We start from the raw sequence: 11,705 nt of genomic DNA on the forward strand, positions 1-11,705 counted from the left end.
CTGGGAGTCGGGAGGCCGAGCAGAGGGAATGTGCAGGGGTGGGCGCGAGGCGTGCGCAGGTTTTTGTAAGCAGCGTTCTAGTTTCATTAAAAAAAGAGAACAGCAGCCCAGCCACCTCCCTGTGTGTGTGAGCCGCGCGGGCACGGGCGGGGCGGGAGCCCGAGGAGCCGAGCAGAACGTCGCCTCCCGAAGCCCATCGCCTCTCCCGTCACAGTGCTCTTGCCCTTTCTTTCTTTCTTTCTTTCTTTTTTTATTGCTCAACGGAAATAAACACACGTATAAGCTGTTTGCCAGAATGAATCTTCCATCTACGTCCCTGCAGCCCCTCACCTGTGCTGTGGGCTCTCGTCTTCAGCTGCAACTTGCTTAGTGGCCTTGGTTTCCACGGTCTGGGGTTGGGGGCTCGGAGGAGGAGCTTTCCTGACGCGCTGGCTGGTGGGTGATGGCCTGTCCCAAACTGGCCCTGGCCAGATAGGACGCGCTCATAACTGGCATTCGCAAGTCTGAGGTGAGCTGGTTTCCGGGGAGACAGCCCGTCAACAGTCAAGATAAGGAAGGGGTTGGGGAGCATAGGGAGCTGAGAAGTGGGCGCTACCCTGGAGAGGGCTGTGGGGCAGCACATAGCACCCCATGTGTCCCTCTGTCAGGCGCATTGGGTGCGCCCTGGCTCCTTTGGGGTCAGAGTGCCGGTGAGCCCTGCAGGACAGAGGCTGCTTAATTTCAACCCGGTTTCCTCAGCCCCTGACCAGCCAGTCTGAGTGACCCCAGTGTGTGTCCAGGGCGCTCGCTTTTAGGGTGGAACAGTTGTGTAAACAGGAGGTGACGTCCCCTAGCGTAGCTTTCGGGGTGTTCCGGGTTGGAGCAAACAGGCACCTGGAGGTGTTTGGTGTTTAGCTCTGTGTTTCCTTCACCACTTGGGGACCTTGTTCTGTGAGCTGATCTTTTAAGGAAGAGCCCCAGCAGCTCTGAGGCAGCCCCAACTTCAGGGGGGGACACCGGTGCGTGGCGGGAGCAAGCTGGCCCTGAGCTGGCCCTGGGGAGCACAGATCGGCCTCAGAAACATTGCTGGCCAGATGGTGACGTGCACGCACTCTGCTGCCTGGCGCGGGTGCTTGGGACACACTGGGGGGCTGCAGCCTCACCCACCCCGGTTCTCGCCACAGCCTGCAAGGACAGGCGTGGCCCCGCTCCTGGCCCGGGGAGCCTGTTGGGTGGGCCCCGAGGCCTTAACACGCTGCCCTCTGTCCTGACGCTCCTACAGCTCGTGATGCTGGAAACAGCCTGGCCTTTCCCTTCCAGCAACCAAGCAGCTTTCTGTACCCCGGGGCTCTACAACCCTCCTCTTGTGGCACAGGGTGGAAGGTGGGACGTGCTGGGCTGGTGCCCCCACCCCGCAGTTATTTCGCAGTTATTTTGCAGTTATTTCTCTGCTTCTGCTGCTGCTGCTCATGCACTGCTCACTCTCCCTGGAGACAGACAGCCACTCCCTCCGGGAAGCCCCCAGTGCTGTCGCTCCCTGGGACGAGCTCACTCAGGGCCCACTCGGGGCCAGGCCATGTACCCACCACTGTCACTCCCTTGAGCCTCGTCACACTGCTGCTGAGTGGCTCGGACACAGCCAGCCGAGGCTTGGTCCTCCAGAGCCAGGGCTTGACAGACTCTTAGATACTTCAGTCAAGATGGAATGCACCCCATGTCTGCAGTTGAAGGTGGGGGAGCAGCTATGGTGCCGACTGGGAACACTAACCACGGAGGCCACCTGGGGGCGCTGTAGTTACACAGGCTCCAGAGATCTCTGCCTGCCCTGCGCCCCCTGTGCAGGCAGGAAGGAGCCGGGAGGTTCAGGCCTCTCCCTTCAGCGGCCAAGCTGACAGCCCTATCAGCCTAGACAGGAATGGGCGGCTGATGCCCACCACACCGATGTCTCGGGGTGCCCTGTGGCGAGCCAGGTGGGAATGCCAGCTCTGCAGCTCTGCCTGGCCTGAGTGGCAGTGTCTGCCTCTGAAAAGCAGAAACCCGGTGCCCAGGGCGGTTGAGGGTTAGTGCGAGGGAGCTAACAATGCAGCCACCTGGGCCTCCCTCAGGACACAAGGGTTAGTCTCCACACTACAAAGCTGTCAGAGCCACTGCAGCTCAGAGTTCTATCCCTGGCCAGGGAGGCGACCCCCATGGCGCAGGCCTTTCTCCCCACTGCTCCCCTCAACAGTCAGTCTGCCTGTTCTGCTCCCCACTCTGACTCTGGTGAATCCTCTTACCCCCCACACCTCGCCTACACCTCAGCTCATGTATGCATCAACAAATATTTAAAAAAAAAAAAAAAGCTGCCATCATTGGCTACTGTCTGCACAGACACCTGGGGACTCTGTGGGGTCCGGGTGGCCCGGATGTTCGCCTTGGCCTTCCTAATTCACAGACCTAGCATTCCCAAAGGCTCTTTGACCAGGGACAGAACCCACCCACGAGCCAAACTGGGGCTGGGGGCGGAGCCAGGCAGGACAGGCAAAGTCCGGTAAGGGGAGAGGGAGAGGTCACAGCATGATCCAAAGACGTGAAAGTCGGTAGACAGAGCAGCGGTGAGACTGGCAGCTCCTCCGTCCACCGGAAGGCAGCTTGGAGGGGCTGCTCTTACCAGCTTCTAGCTCTGCTCCTCGGGGGCAGGTCTCCTTGGCGAGTCCTAGAAGATGTTGCCTGGCTCCGACCAGCTGCCTGAAGTCTAAGGTGTAAAGACATCGAAATCTGGAATAGCTCTTCAATCAACCTCTTCCATGTTGCGTTGTAAACGCACGTGCAAAAGTACCTAAACACACCTTTCTCAGTTTGAAGAAGGGACGTCCTGTCTCCACAACAGCTATATCCACAACTAGGGACCCTGAGTGCCCCCCGGAAAGCCTCCCTCTCCTCCCGTGGAGGAAACCATGACCTGAAATTGGCTTTTATCTTTCCTTTTCTTTACAGTTTTACCACCATGCTGGCTTTATGAAGTAGTTTTGATGCATTTAGGTCACAGATGTTGATATATTGATACATGAACTTTGTACCCACGTGAAGTTGCTCTACTTTCTCTCTTCATGGACTTACTGTTCTTAAGGTCAACCTACGCTGACCTGTCCACCACTCACGATGGGCAGGTGGCCTGTGGCTCTTCCAGGTGCCTGGAACAGTAGTACAGAGGGTGGGAGCTGTCAAAGGTGTGCAGATCCTGCGTGCCTGCGTGGCTGTTCCCATCTGGGGACCCCCACCCCCCCACCCCGACCACGGCACTTTCAAGCAGCATGAGAGGAAGCATGGGCCCTCCTTACCTGCGAATCAGGAAAGGGACATGATAATATGCCGTGGCAGAACCTTGGCCCGAGCCAGATATCTAAGTCAGCAGGGGCTGGGGGGAGCCGCACCAGCAATCCAGGGTCCAAACAGCTGGCTGACGACATCCACCACGTTGCCTTCACCGATGGAGAAACGCCAGCCCCATCCTTTGGCCCAACTTGCAGGCTGGGATCCCAGCTCTGAAGCGGATCTTGGCAATGGCTGGACTCCATGAAGACTGTAAGGGATCTGTTCTTTTCTTGGGAAGTCAGGCTGCAGGGATAAAGCGTGGGCAGGTTAACCCTGACCTCATTTTAAGTAGAGTCACGGTAGGAACACCCATGGTGCACTTACAGTTCCCTTTTTTTGTTGTTTAAGATTTATTTATGCATACAAGAACTGGGGCACAGGTCAGAGGTGGGGGTAGTGGTGAGAGGATTCACCAGAGTGGGGAGCAGAACAAGCAGATTCTTGAGGGGAGCAGTGGCCGGGTCAGGAGAGGTCTCCTGCGCCATGTGGGTCAGCTCCCTGGCCGGGATCGAACCCACGCTCAGTGGCTGTGGACAGCCTCATAGTGCTGCGCTTTAACTCATTGCACCACCCTACAATTCCCGTTGTTAGTAACAGAAGTGGAATTAATTTTGACAGTGTTTGCACTTGCAAACAATGCTTCTGCAGGCCTGAAGCAAGGGTTTTTCTAGGAAACTAACCTAGAACACGGTACATGATGCATTCGTGATCACAGATGATTCATCTCCATGTCCTCACTGACCCTGAGTATCCTCTGACTTTAATTTTTGCTAGTCTGTGGGTCAATCAAGAATAGTATCATGATGATGAATTTGCACATCCATCTTTTCACCTGCACGCACGGGGGCCCTGTGAGTATGTTTTGCAAAATGCTTATTTGCATCCTTTGCTTATTTTCCTATTTTGTTTGTCCTTATTCATTAGTAGATGGTTAATACACGTGTAACATATGTACATGTACAGAACACACATATATGTTTAGGTGTGGAGCGAGATCCTCGATTGCATCTGTCTTTCTAGTCCAAGCTTTGTCTTACCCTTCTTTATGGTCTTGTGATTTTGTGTGTGTGTGTGTGGGGGGGGGGGGTTAAATTAATTTTTAAAACCAAAGTAACATTGTTTTACATTACTATTGGTATCTTGGATGAATCTTGTCCATTGTTGGCATTTGGTTGGGATCTTGTAATTTTTGTTTGTGAAGTGGTCCCTTTATTCACAACTTCGAGAACGCTCCAAGGTGTCTGTTGGCTGAAATCACATTCTTGCAGGACTTTGTATTTACTTCACTTGAAGCCAGGGGTCACTTTAAGTGAATTATTCCTCAGGGATCACTGTGAAGGAAATTCAGGCTTGTTTTTTTTCCAGATTGAACCTCCCCAGGCCCTGCCCTGATCTAGAGTTAGGAGAATGCATGCCAGAGAAGGGGGGACTTGAGCTTTTAATTCTCAGGGGAGGTTTTTTCATCCTTCCAGCACCACTTTCAAGACAGGCAGGTGCTCCCCGCCTCCTGCATAGTAGGGTTCTCTCTCCTTCACTCTGATCCCCGTGAAGCCCTCTGGGTCTGCCTGGGCCCTGGGCTCCATCCGTCTGCAGCCTCAAGGACTCGCAGAAAGTCACGTCTCCAGGGTTCTGTAGAAAATCCCAGAATAGCTGCTGGTTTTACTTCCTGGAGTTCTTGCTTTGATTTTGTTTTCTTGGCATACCTTCTTCCTCCCACGTCAGCTCAGTAATGATTTAAGCATTTACATATGGATGAGAGCTGAGGTTGCTTTGGGGGCCCCTGTCCAGGCTGGGAGGATATTCAAAGCCTCCGCAGAGACCGTCAGAGCCGGCTGGCCCTGTGCTATGAAGAAGGCCCAGCAGAAAACCCACCTGCCTGGGAGGAGACGCAACCCAGAGCGTCTCCATCCACAGGTGCGGCAGTTCCAGGAAGGTCAACGCAACGCTGCCCCAACCAGAAAGTCCTGACAGAGTCGGGAACAGGCTGACCTGCCCCGGCTTCGCCGCCTGTACATAGGGACTCAATGGTCTGGGCCAGGATCCCCGGGGCCTTTTTGACCTCAGAGCCAGAGAAAGAAACCCAGAAACGCGGTCACAAGCAGAGTATTGGTCAGGGTGATGTTTGCCATCAGAAGGTGACTCTCTTCCTCAGGAGCGTGACCTCACTCGAGCTCGTGCGAGGCAGGCACTCGGGCCCCGGCCTTTGGGCTGCTTCCCAGATCCATATTCTCACTCTGATGACCTCAAGCTCTGTCTGAGTATCGCCGTTTCTGCACTCACTATTGCAGTCTCTGTCTGTGCAAACTGGCGTTTTGGTTGTTGACCAAGAAGGTGGAGCGGGCGAAACAGGTTCAGGAACACCTGGCCGGAGCCACACTCTGGGAGGCCCGTGTCACCTGGCTGCAGTGGCAGGTTGTGCAGACCCAGGGTGGGACGCTGACCTCACGGCAGGAGTGGACGGGGCCCCGTGGGCCTTGCGGAGCTGCAGCCGGAGCCTCTGAACCCCACCCCGAGAGCAGGAAGAGAAACCCTGACAGCCCCCATCCCACAGGGCTCTGCTTCCTGCCACAGGTCAGCAAAGTGGTTTGTTATCACCCCCACGCGTCGGTCTGAGTCAACTGTTCTCGGCTTGAAGGCCTGCCCCTGCCAGCAGGTTTAGGGGAAGGAAGGCCTTTCACTGGGCAAGAACGGGACTCGACTGAGTCCTTAGGAAAGCCAACGCTTAGGCTGCTCCCCTCCGGGGGAGCCCCGGGCACCCCGGGCAGAGGGCCTTCCTGTCCACAAATTGTTTCTGTAAACAGAACGCTTGACATGGAGGCATCAGCAAAGCAAATGTCTAATTTAAATAGTGGTCATCAAGGTTACCCCTCAAATCCCGTGCCTGTCTGCACACGACAGGAGAGCCTGACCTGGTCACAGCACTGAAACGGAAACGGGTGTTTGTGGCAGACGGAGGGCCGAAGGGGTCTGCTCTGTCCAGGGAGAAGGAGGAGGGGTAGGATACGCACTGTCGCGTCAACCTCGGACAGCAAGATGAAGGAACCCTAGCCGGAAAAAAAAAAACAATGGCCGACTTGATGGGGAATTTAGAAGATGAGGAAGTTGACCCCTGGGCTTGTGAAAGCTGTTTCCAGACAAGGGAAGAAACTGGGGAGCAGATAAAAGAGCGATGCAGCTTGTCAGAGACAAGATGCTTGGTTTTAATCAAAAAGGCCCATTGAAGTCAGCAGTGCGATTTGGCTTATGGTACTCAGATAGATGAAGACCGAGAATGATACGGATATGGGGGTGCAAAGGGTCCCCCTCCCAGGATGTCAGTAGGGGTGGGGCTTTTGGCCCAGCCATTCGAAGAATGAGAAAACACACAAAACATCAGTGTTTACATAATCATGCAACACTGGTTTCCTTTAAGAGGAGATCACATAGGCCATCGCCAACCCCAAAATGCGGGAAAATGACAGGAAGTGATACAAGGCACTTGCCTTTACGCTAGAGATGGTGGAAGCGTGGCTAACTGCATCATTACAGTGGCCTCTGGATGCTGTTTGAACAGCGCCCAGATCCCACGCACAGAACCAGCTCCTGCGCTCTTGGAAACAGTGTCTGAGATTGTTGGAGGATAAGGAGAAAGGGCTGGGTGCAGGCAGAACCCCGCGGAAGAGCAAGCCAGCCTGGCTTCTCCGGCAACAGCCAAGACGAGAATTCTGCATGGTGGCTGCGTAACGACTTTGTTCCCCCAGACCCAGAAGCTCACTAAGAACCAAGCCTTGTGGGATGGTTCTTGTGCGAGACCGACACCAGGTGTCCAGGGACTCGTCCCGCACCTCCGCCTTCAGTCAGCAGGGCTGTGTGGGGCTCACAGCCAGATGAACACTCAGGAAACAACGGGGCGGCCTCCAAGGAGAGGCAGCTGCTGGTCCCCGGGCCCAAGGTGGCGCTGTGGTTTCCTTATGGCTCTCACGCCGCACAACCCCCCAGGGTCCAGCCTGTAGGCCCCTGTACCAGCCAGGCAGACCTGGGCGAGTCCTGCCACAGGAGGGAAGATGCCTCAGAGAAGTGACTTGACTTCTCTAGCACAGTCCTGGCCCTTCCTGCCTGCAGGCTCTGTTCTGTGGCCTCCAGCCGGGGCCTCGGAAGGCGGCTCCCCCCCCCCCCCCCCCCCCAGCCCTCATCTTGGGCTGCACACTTGTCTGTGTACATGGAAGACAAAGTTCAAGGCAGCTAGTCCATAGAGCATTGGCTAACTACTGTTCTGGGGTGTCCTTCCACCCGACACCCCTGTGGAGATAGGCACCAGTCCTTCAGAGAGGAAGCCGAGGCCCAGGTGGGCCAACTGAGTGTCACTCAACCAGAATTGAGTACACCCAGGCGGCAACTCAGCCTGACCCCAGAGCGGGTCAGGGCTGGAGCTTCAGCGCAGCTCAAGGCCCAAGCCCCTCTGTGCAGCTCTCGCTCAAGTCCTACCGAAGGCCCAGAAAGGTGTCTGAGGCCCAGGCCCGACCTCCACACCAGCTTATGCTGCCTGACCGCCAGAGGCGGAAGTCCACTCCTGCCCAAAGGTCTGGGGGTCCCCCATGAGCTCCCAGGGTACAAGAGGCTCAGCAGCACTGACCCAGGCCTGCCTGGTGGCCAGGCCCACCGTGTGCTCAGCACACAGCTTTGCAGTTGGCTCAACATCCTGCGCAGACCAGTCCTGGGGGGGGTGGTGGCTGGAGATGGGAAGCACCCAAATCCCTGGGGGTGGGGGTGGGGGGCTCTGGGCTGGACTGAGGAGCTCCTTAAAGTGGCCTTGGTTAAACTTCTGGTCCTGTGAACTCTGGGCTCCCCAGCAGCCAAGCAGGGAGCTTTGGGGTCTGCGGAGGGACCCCAGGCCGTGCGCCAGCCAGCGGCCGCCTTTCCCTCACTGGGGCCCTCAGACGCTACCCGTGTATGGGACACCGAGACCGCAGGTGTCTAGGCCAGACGAATTCAAGCAGACGGCACACTGCTCTCTGCGGTTTGAGAGGACTGTTTATTGAGCCCATTCACCCCCTGTTGTCCCGAAGTTTCTGGGCCCGGACCTGCTTCAGGCCCACGAAGACCCCAGTGCCGAGGGCCAGGGTGACGGCCAGCAGCAGGAGCAGCACCCAGAGAAGCGGCTGCGGGCTGGGGCTCCTGCTGGGGGACCCTGCCGAGAGAAGGTGGGAGGACTGTGGCCACGTCGCCGGCTCAGTGCCCTCCCCACGCAGCTGCCACCTCCCGACCCCTGGAGCGAGCGTCCTTCCCGCCAGCACCTGGGAGCAGGGCCTGAGGCCCCCGTGAGCACCTACCTGTGTGTCCCAGGGCAGGTTCCTGTCTGTAGGGGTCCTCAAAGCTCACTGGCCCTGGGGAGCTCACGATGTTCTGGGGGCTGGGGGTGCTGAGAGAACTGGAGGATCGTCTCAGCCCTGTGGGGTACGGGGGGGGGGGCAGTGTCATGGGCTGGCCTGCACCTCCCCAAGGCCCCGAAACCAGCAACAGGCTCTTATAATTTGTCTGTGTCATGAATTGATGTTGATTCCACATACAAAGGACAAGCAAGTGCTGAGAATTTATCCTTTATCAGTAAAAAGATAGCACATTTGAAAAGAAACCGACCTGTTGAGGGCAATTACTGGAGTTTTACCTCTAGGACAAACCAGTATTGGGAAGGGGTGCTTCTTTGTGTTTTTATTTTGAAAGGGAAAACCCTAACTTTAGGGAACAAAAAGATGATGCCTTCTGATTTTTTCTTTTGCTGCCAGAAAATGTTGTGAAATTGTTATTCTGTGATGTTTCAAAGAAGGCCAAGACCGCCTCTCCCTCATGAGTAGATGGGAAACACAGATGGGTAAGCAGCAGAGAGTTGACTGACTCTTGAGAGTCGAGACTGAGGAATTACGGCAGATTGTATTTCCACACCGGATGCCTTGGACACCAGGATGCATCCCATAAACTCAAACAAGGCTGCCGGGCATCATTACTTGCCAAAAGTAACAGATATAGTCGAAAACCAGAAAACCAAAAATGGTGGCAGGAAAGGCAGTTTCAGAGTTTTCTTTGGTTCTATCTGGCCCCTCCCTCCTGAGCAGAACAGGTACTATGTGTCCGACTCACGTGGATTCCGACAGGAAGGCAAGCAGGTCTCGCCACCAGACGGGACGCACACGGAGACGCTGCAGAAGAAGTAGACCTGGGGGAGAGGCAGGGTCAGGGGCCGGCCGCTGGCTGCCACGCGGCACCCAGACAGGGACGCGGAGCAGGGCCCGGGCCGTGCTGCTGCCAGCGGGCGGGGAGAGGCCTGGGCACCCCGACTGGACCGGAGTGAGGTTCGAGGCCCCAGGAGATGCTTCCTCACCACGGAGCCGGGCCCGGCTCCTCCCTGACAGCCCAAGCCCGGGGGCAGCAGCGGGAGCAGACCACTGCCCTCCAGAGCCCCACCCCAGCCTGCCCCCCGCCACCCCCAGGATGCCTCTGACTGGGGGGGCTCGCCCCTTCACGCACTGTTGACTGCGGGGGGCTGGCCTGCTCCTCTTGCTGGGGCCCGGTAACATGTGACTCAAGCACAAGGCCCGATGAAGCTCCCCAGGGGAGTCTAAGTGGGAGGAGCTGACTTGAGCCAGCACCCAGGGGACCGGGCCAAGGCAGACGCCGTCCAGCAGGAGGCTGGGGTCTCCAGCCAGAAAGAGGCGCCCGGCTGGGTGAGAAAGAACCCCGCTCCCGGTGCGAAGGAGGGAGCCGTCTAGGTAGGGGTGCCGATAGGCAGCTACGAGAATACGGGGAGAGCCGGGACGCGCTGCTCGGCGCCACCGTGGCCCGGAGACCCGGGGGGCACACCTATGCTGGCCCGCGTTCCCCTCCGGAAGGCGCTCGGTAGTAGACATTCGGAGCAGGATTAAGTTGACCACACTGCTTCCAGATTCAGAAGCCAGACGACCATGTTCAGATTTTGGGGTTTCCTTCCTCCACTTGCGTTACTTATGGGTCACCTCTGGGCTGAGCCAAGGTCGGGACCCGGGCACCCCACCCTTCATGACACCAGGTCCTGCTGGCACCTTCTTCCTTTGCTGGGGTGCAGAGGGGTTGGGGCGCTCTTGCCAGGTGGGGAGCAGGCCTGAGGTACACAGGTTGCTTCCTACCTGCTTCCTGAAGACCCTTTGGGGGTCCAGGAGGGTGAAGGTGGCCACTGTGAAGCGCTGGTAGTGGGAGGCGACAGGCACCGAGGCCTCGTCCACGGGCACCATTTGGGTCTTGTAAGCGTCATCCTTGAAAGGACACCTGGGGAAGGAGCCAGGCACAGGTGTGGGGGCCCCGGCACAGGTGTGGGGGCCCCGGCACAGGTGTGGGGGCCCCGGCACAGGTGTGGGGGCCCCGGCACAGGTGTGGGGGCCCCGGCGCCTCGGCCCTCACCCATCTGACAGGATGGTCCACTGAGGCTGCTCGAAGGGGTTCACGCTGGGGGTGGCCCAGCACTGGTGCAGCACCAGGACCAGGCTGGGGTCCACCCGCTGCAGGAGCCGGACCTCCACGTGCACGGGCTGGCGGAGCAGCCTCACGATGGGGTAGTCGCCCTCCCGGTAGTAGGAGCTGAAGGAGGCGTCTGCAGGCAGATGGCTGGTGAGTGCTGGGCTGCGCCAGGGCGGGAGGGGGCGGGGAGCAGGGGAAGCCGGGCGTACCCTTGGCAACACGCAGCTGCACGGGCAGGGGGCCGGCCTGGCTGACGGTGGTGGGCCACGAGGACGATGGCGGCAGGGCAGGGAGGATGGACGCCTGGATGGGCAGGAAGTCGCTGGTGTTGAAGACGCAGCGGACAAGAAGCCTGAAGTCCAAATGCGGGGGGAGACAGGGTCAGCGCATCCTGCCACCAGCAAACTTGTAGGCGGGCGCTGGCCACAGGGAGGTGGACACCACCTGACCCTCACCGGGCTGCACGCTGCCCTCCGCCTGCCTCACCCACCCTCTGGGACAGCTGGCAGCTAGCCCAGAGCTGAGCAGGTGAAGGAAGGGGCCCTCCTGGGGTGGACAGACGCCACCTGCCCTGCCTGGCCAGGACGGCCCTGGGCCTGAGCCTTCTCAGCATCTACTGGCCACGGACCACCGGGAAGCGATTTCACTCAGCTTCAGTTTTCTCATTGGTAAGATGAGCTTGAGCCTGTCCCTGAGGGCAGCGGCCAGGAAGGAGAGCCATTACTTGCCTGACCGCAGCTGGCCGGCTGCCCTCTCACTAAGAGCCCCTGCGAGCTCTCCAGGGGTGCTCCGCAAGAGCGGCTGAACCACCACCCTACCCAGCCGCTCCTAGGCTCTGCTGGGAGGCCTGGCAGCGGAAGGGTGTCAGCCAGGACAGTCTGTGGTCCCCCTCCACACCCCTCCAGCCC

At 58.1% G+C, this 11,705-nt stretch overlaps 1 protein-coding gene across 1 annotated transcript in view; it reads right to left on the minus strand.

The window, feature by feature from the left end:
- Positions 1–8,350: 8,350 nt before the first annotated feature.
- ZP1 (zona pellucida glycoprotein 1 (sperm receptor)) overlaps positions 8,351–11,705 on the minus strand; it is a 14,925-nt gene continuing 11,570 nt past the window's right edge. The window contains exons 8-13 of the mRNA XM_012725157.1: positions 11,007–11,149; positions 10,741–10,930; positions 10,470–10,608; positions 9,448–9,523; positions 8,643–8,759; positions 8,351–8,500 (exon numbers count right to left, since the gene is read on the minus strand). Coding sequence (XP_012580611.1) covers positions 8,358–8,500; positions 8,643–8,759; positions 9,448–9,523; positions 10,470–10,608; positions 10,741–10,930; positions 11,007–11,149 — 808 coding nt within the window. The 3' untranslated portion in view covers positions 8,351–8,357. The remainder of the gene's footprint in view (positions 8,501–8,642; positions 8,760–9,447; positions 9,524–10,469; positions 10,609–10,740; positions 10,931–11,006; positions 11,150–11,705) is intronic.

This window comes from Condylura cristata, unplaced genomic scaffold (genome assembly GCF_000260355.1).
Source record: "Condylura cristata isolate star-nosed mole 26May11 unplaced genomic scaffold, ConCri1.0 scaffold00015, whole genome shotgun sequence".
In the NCBI taxonomy this organism is placed as follows: domain Eukaryota; kingdom Metazoa; phylum Chordata; class Mammalia; order Eulipotyphla; family Talpidae; genus Condylura; species Condylura cristata.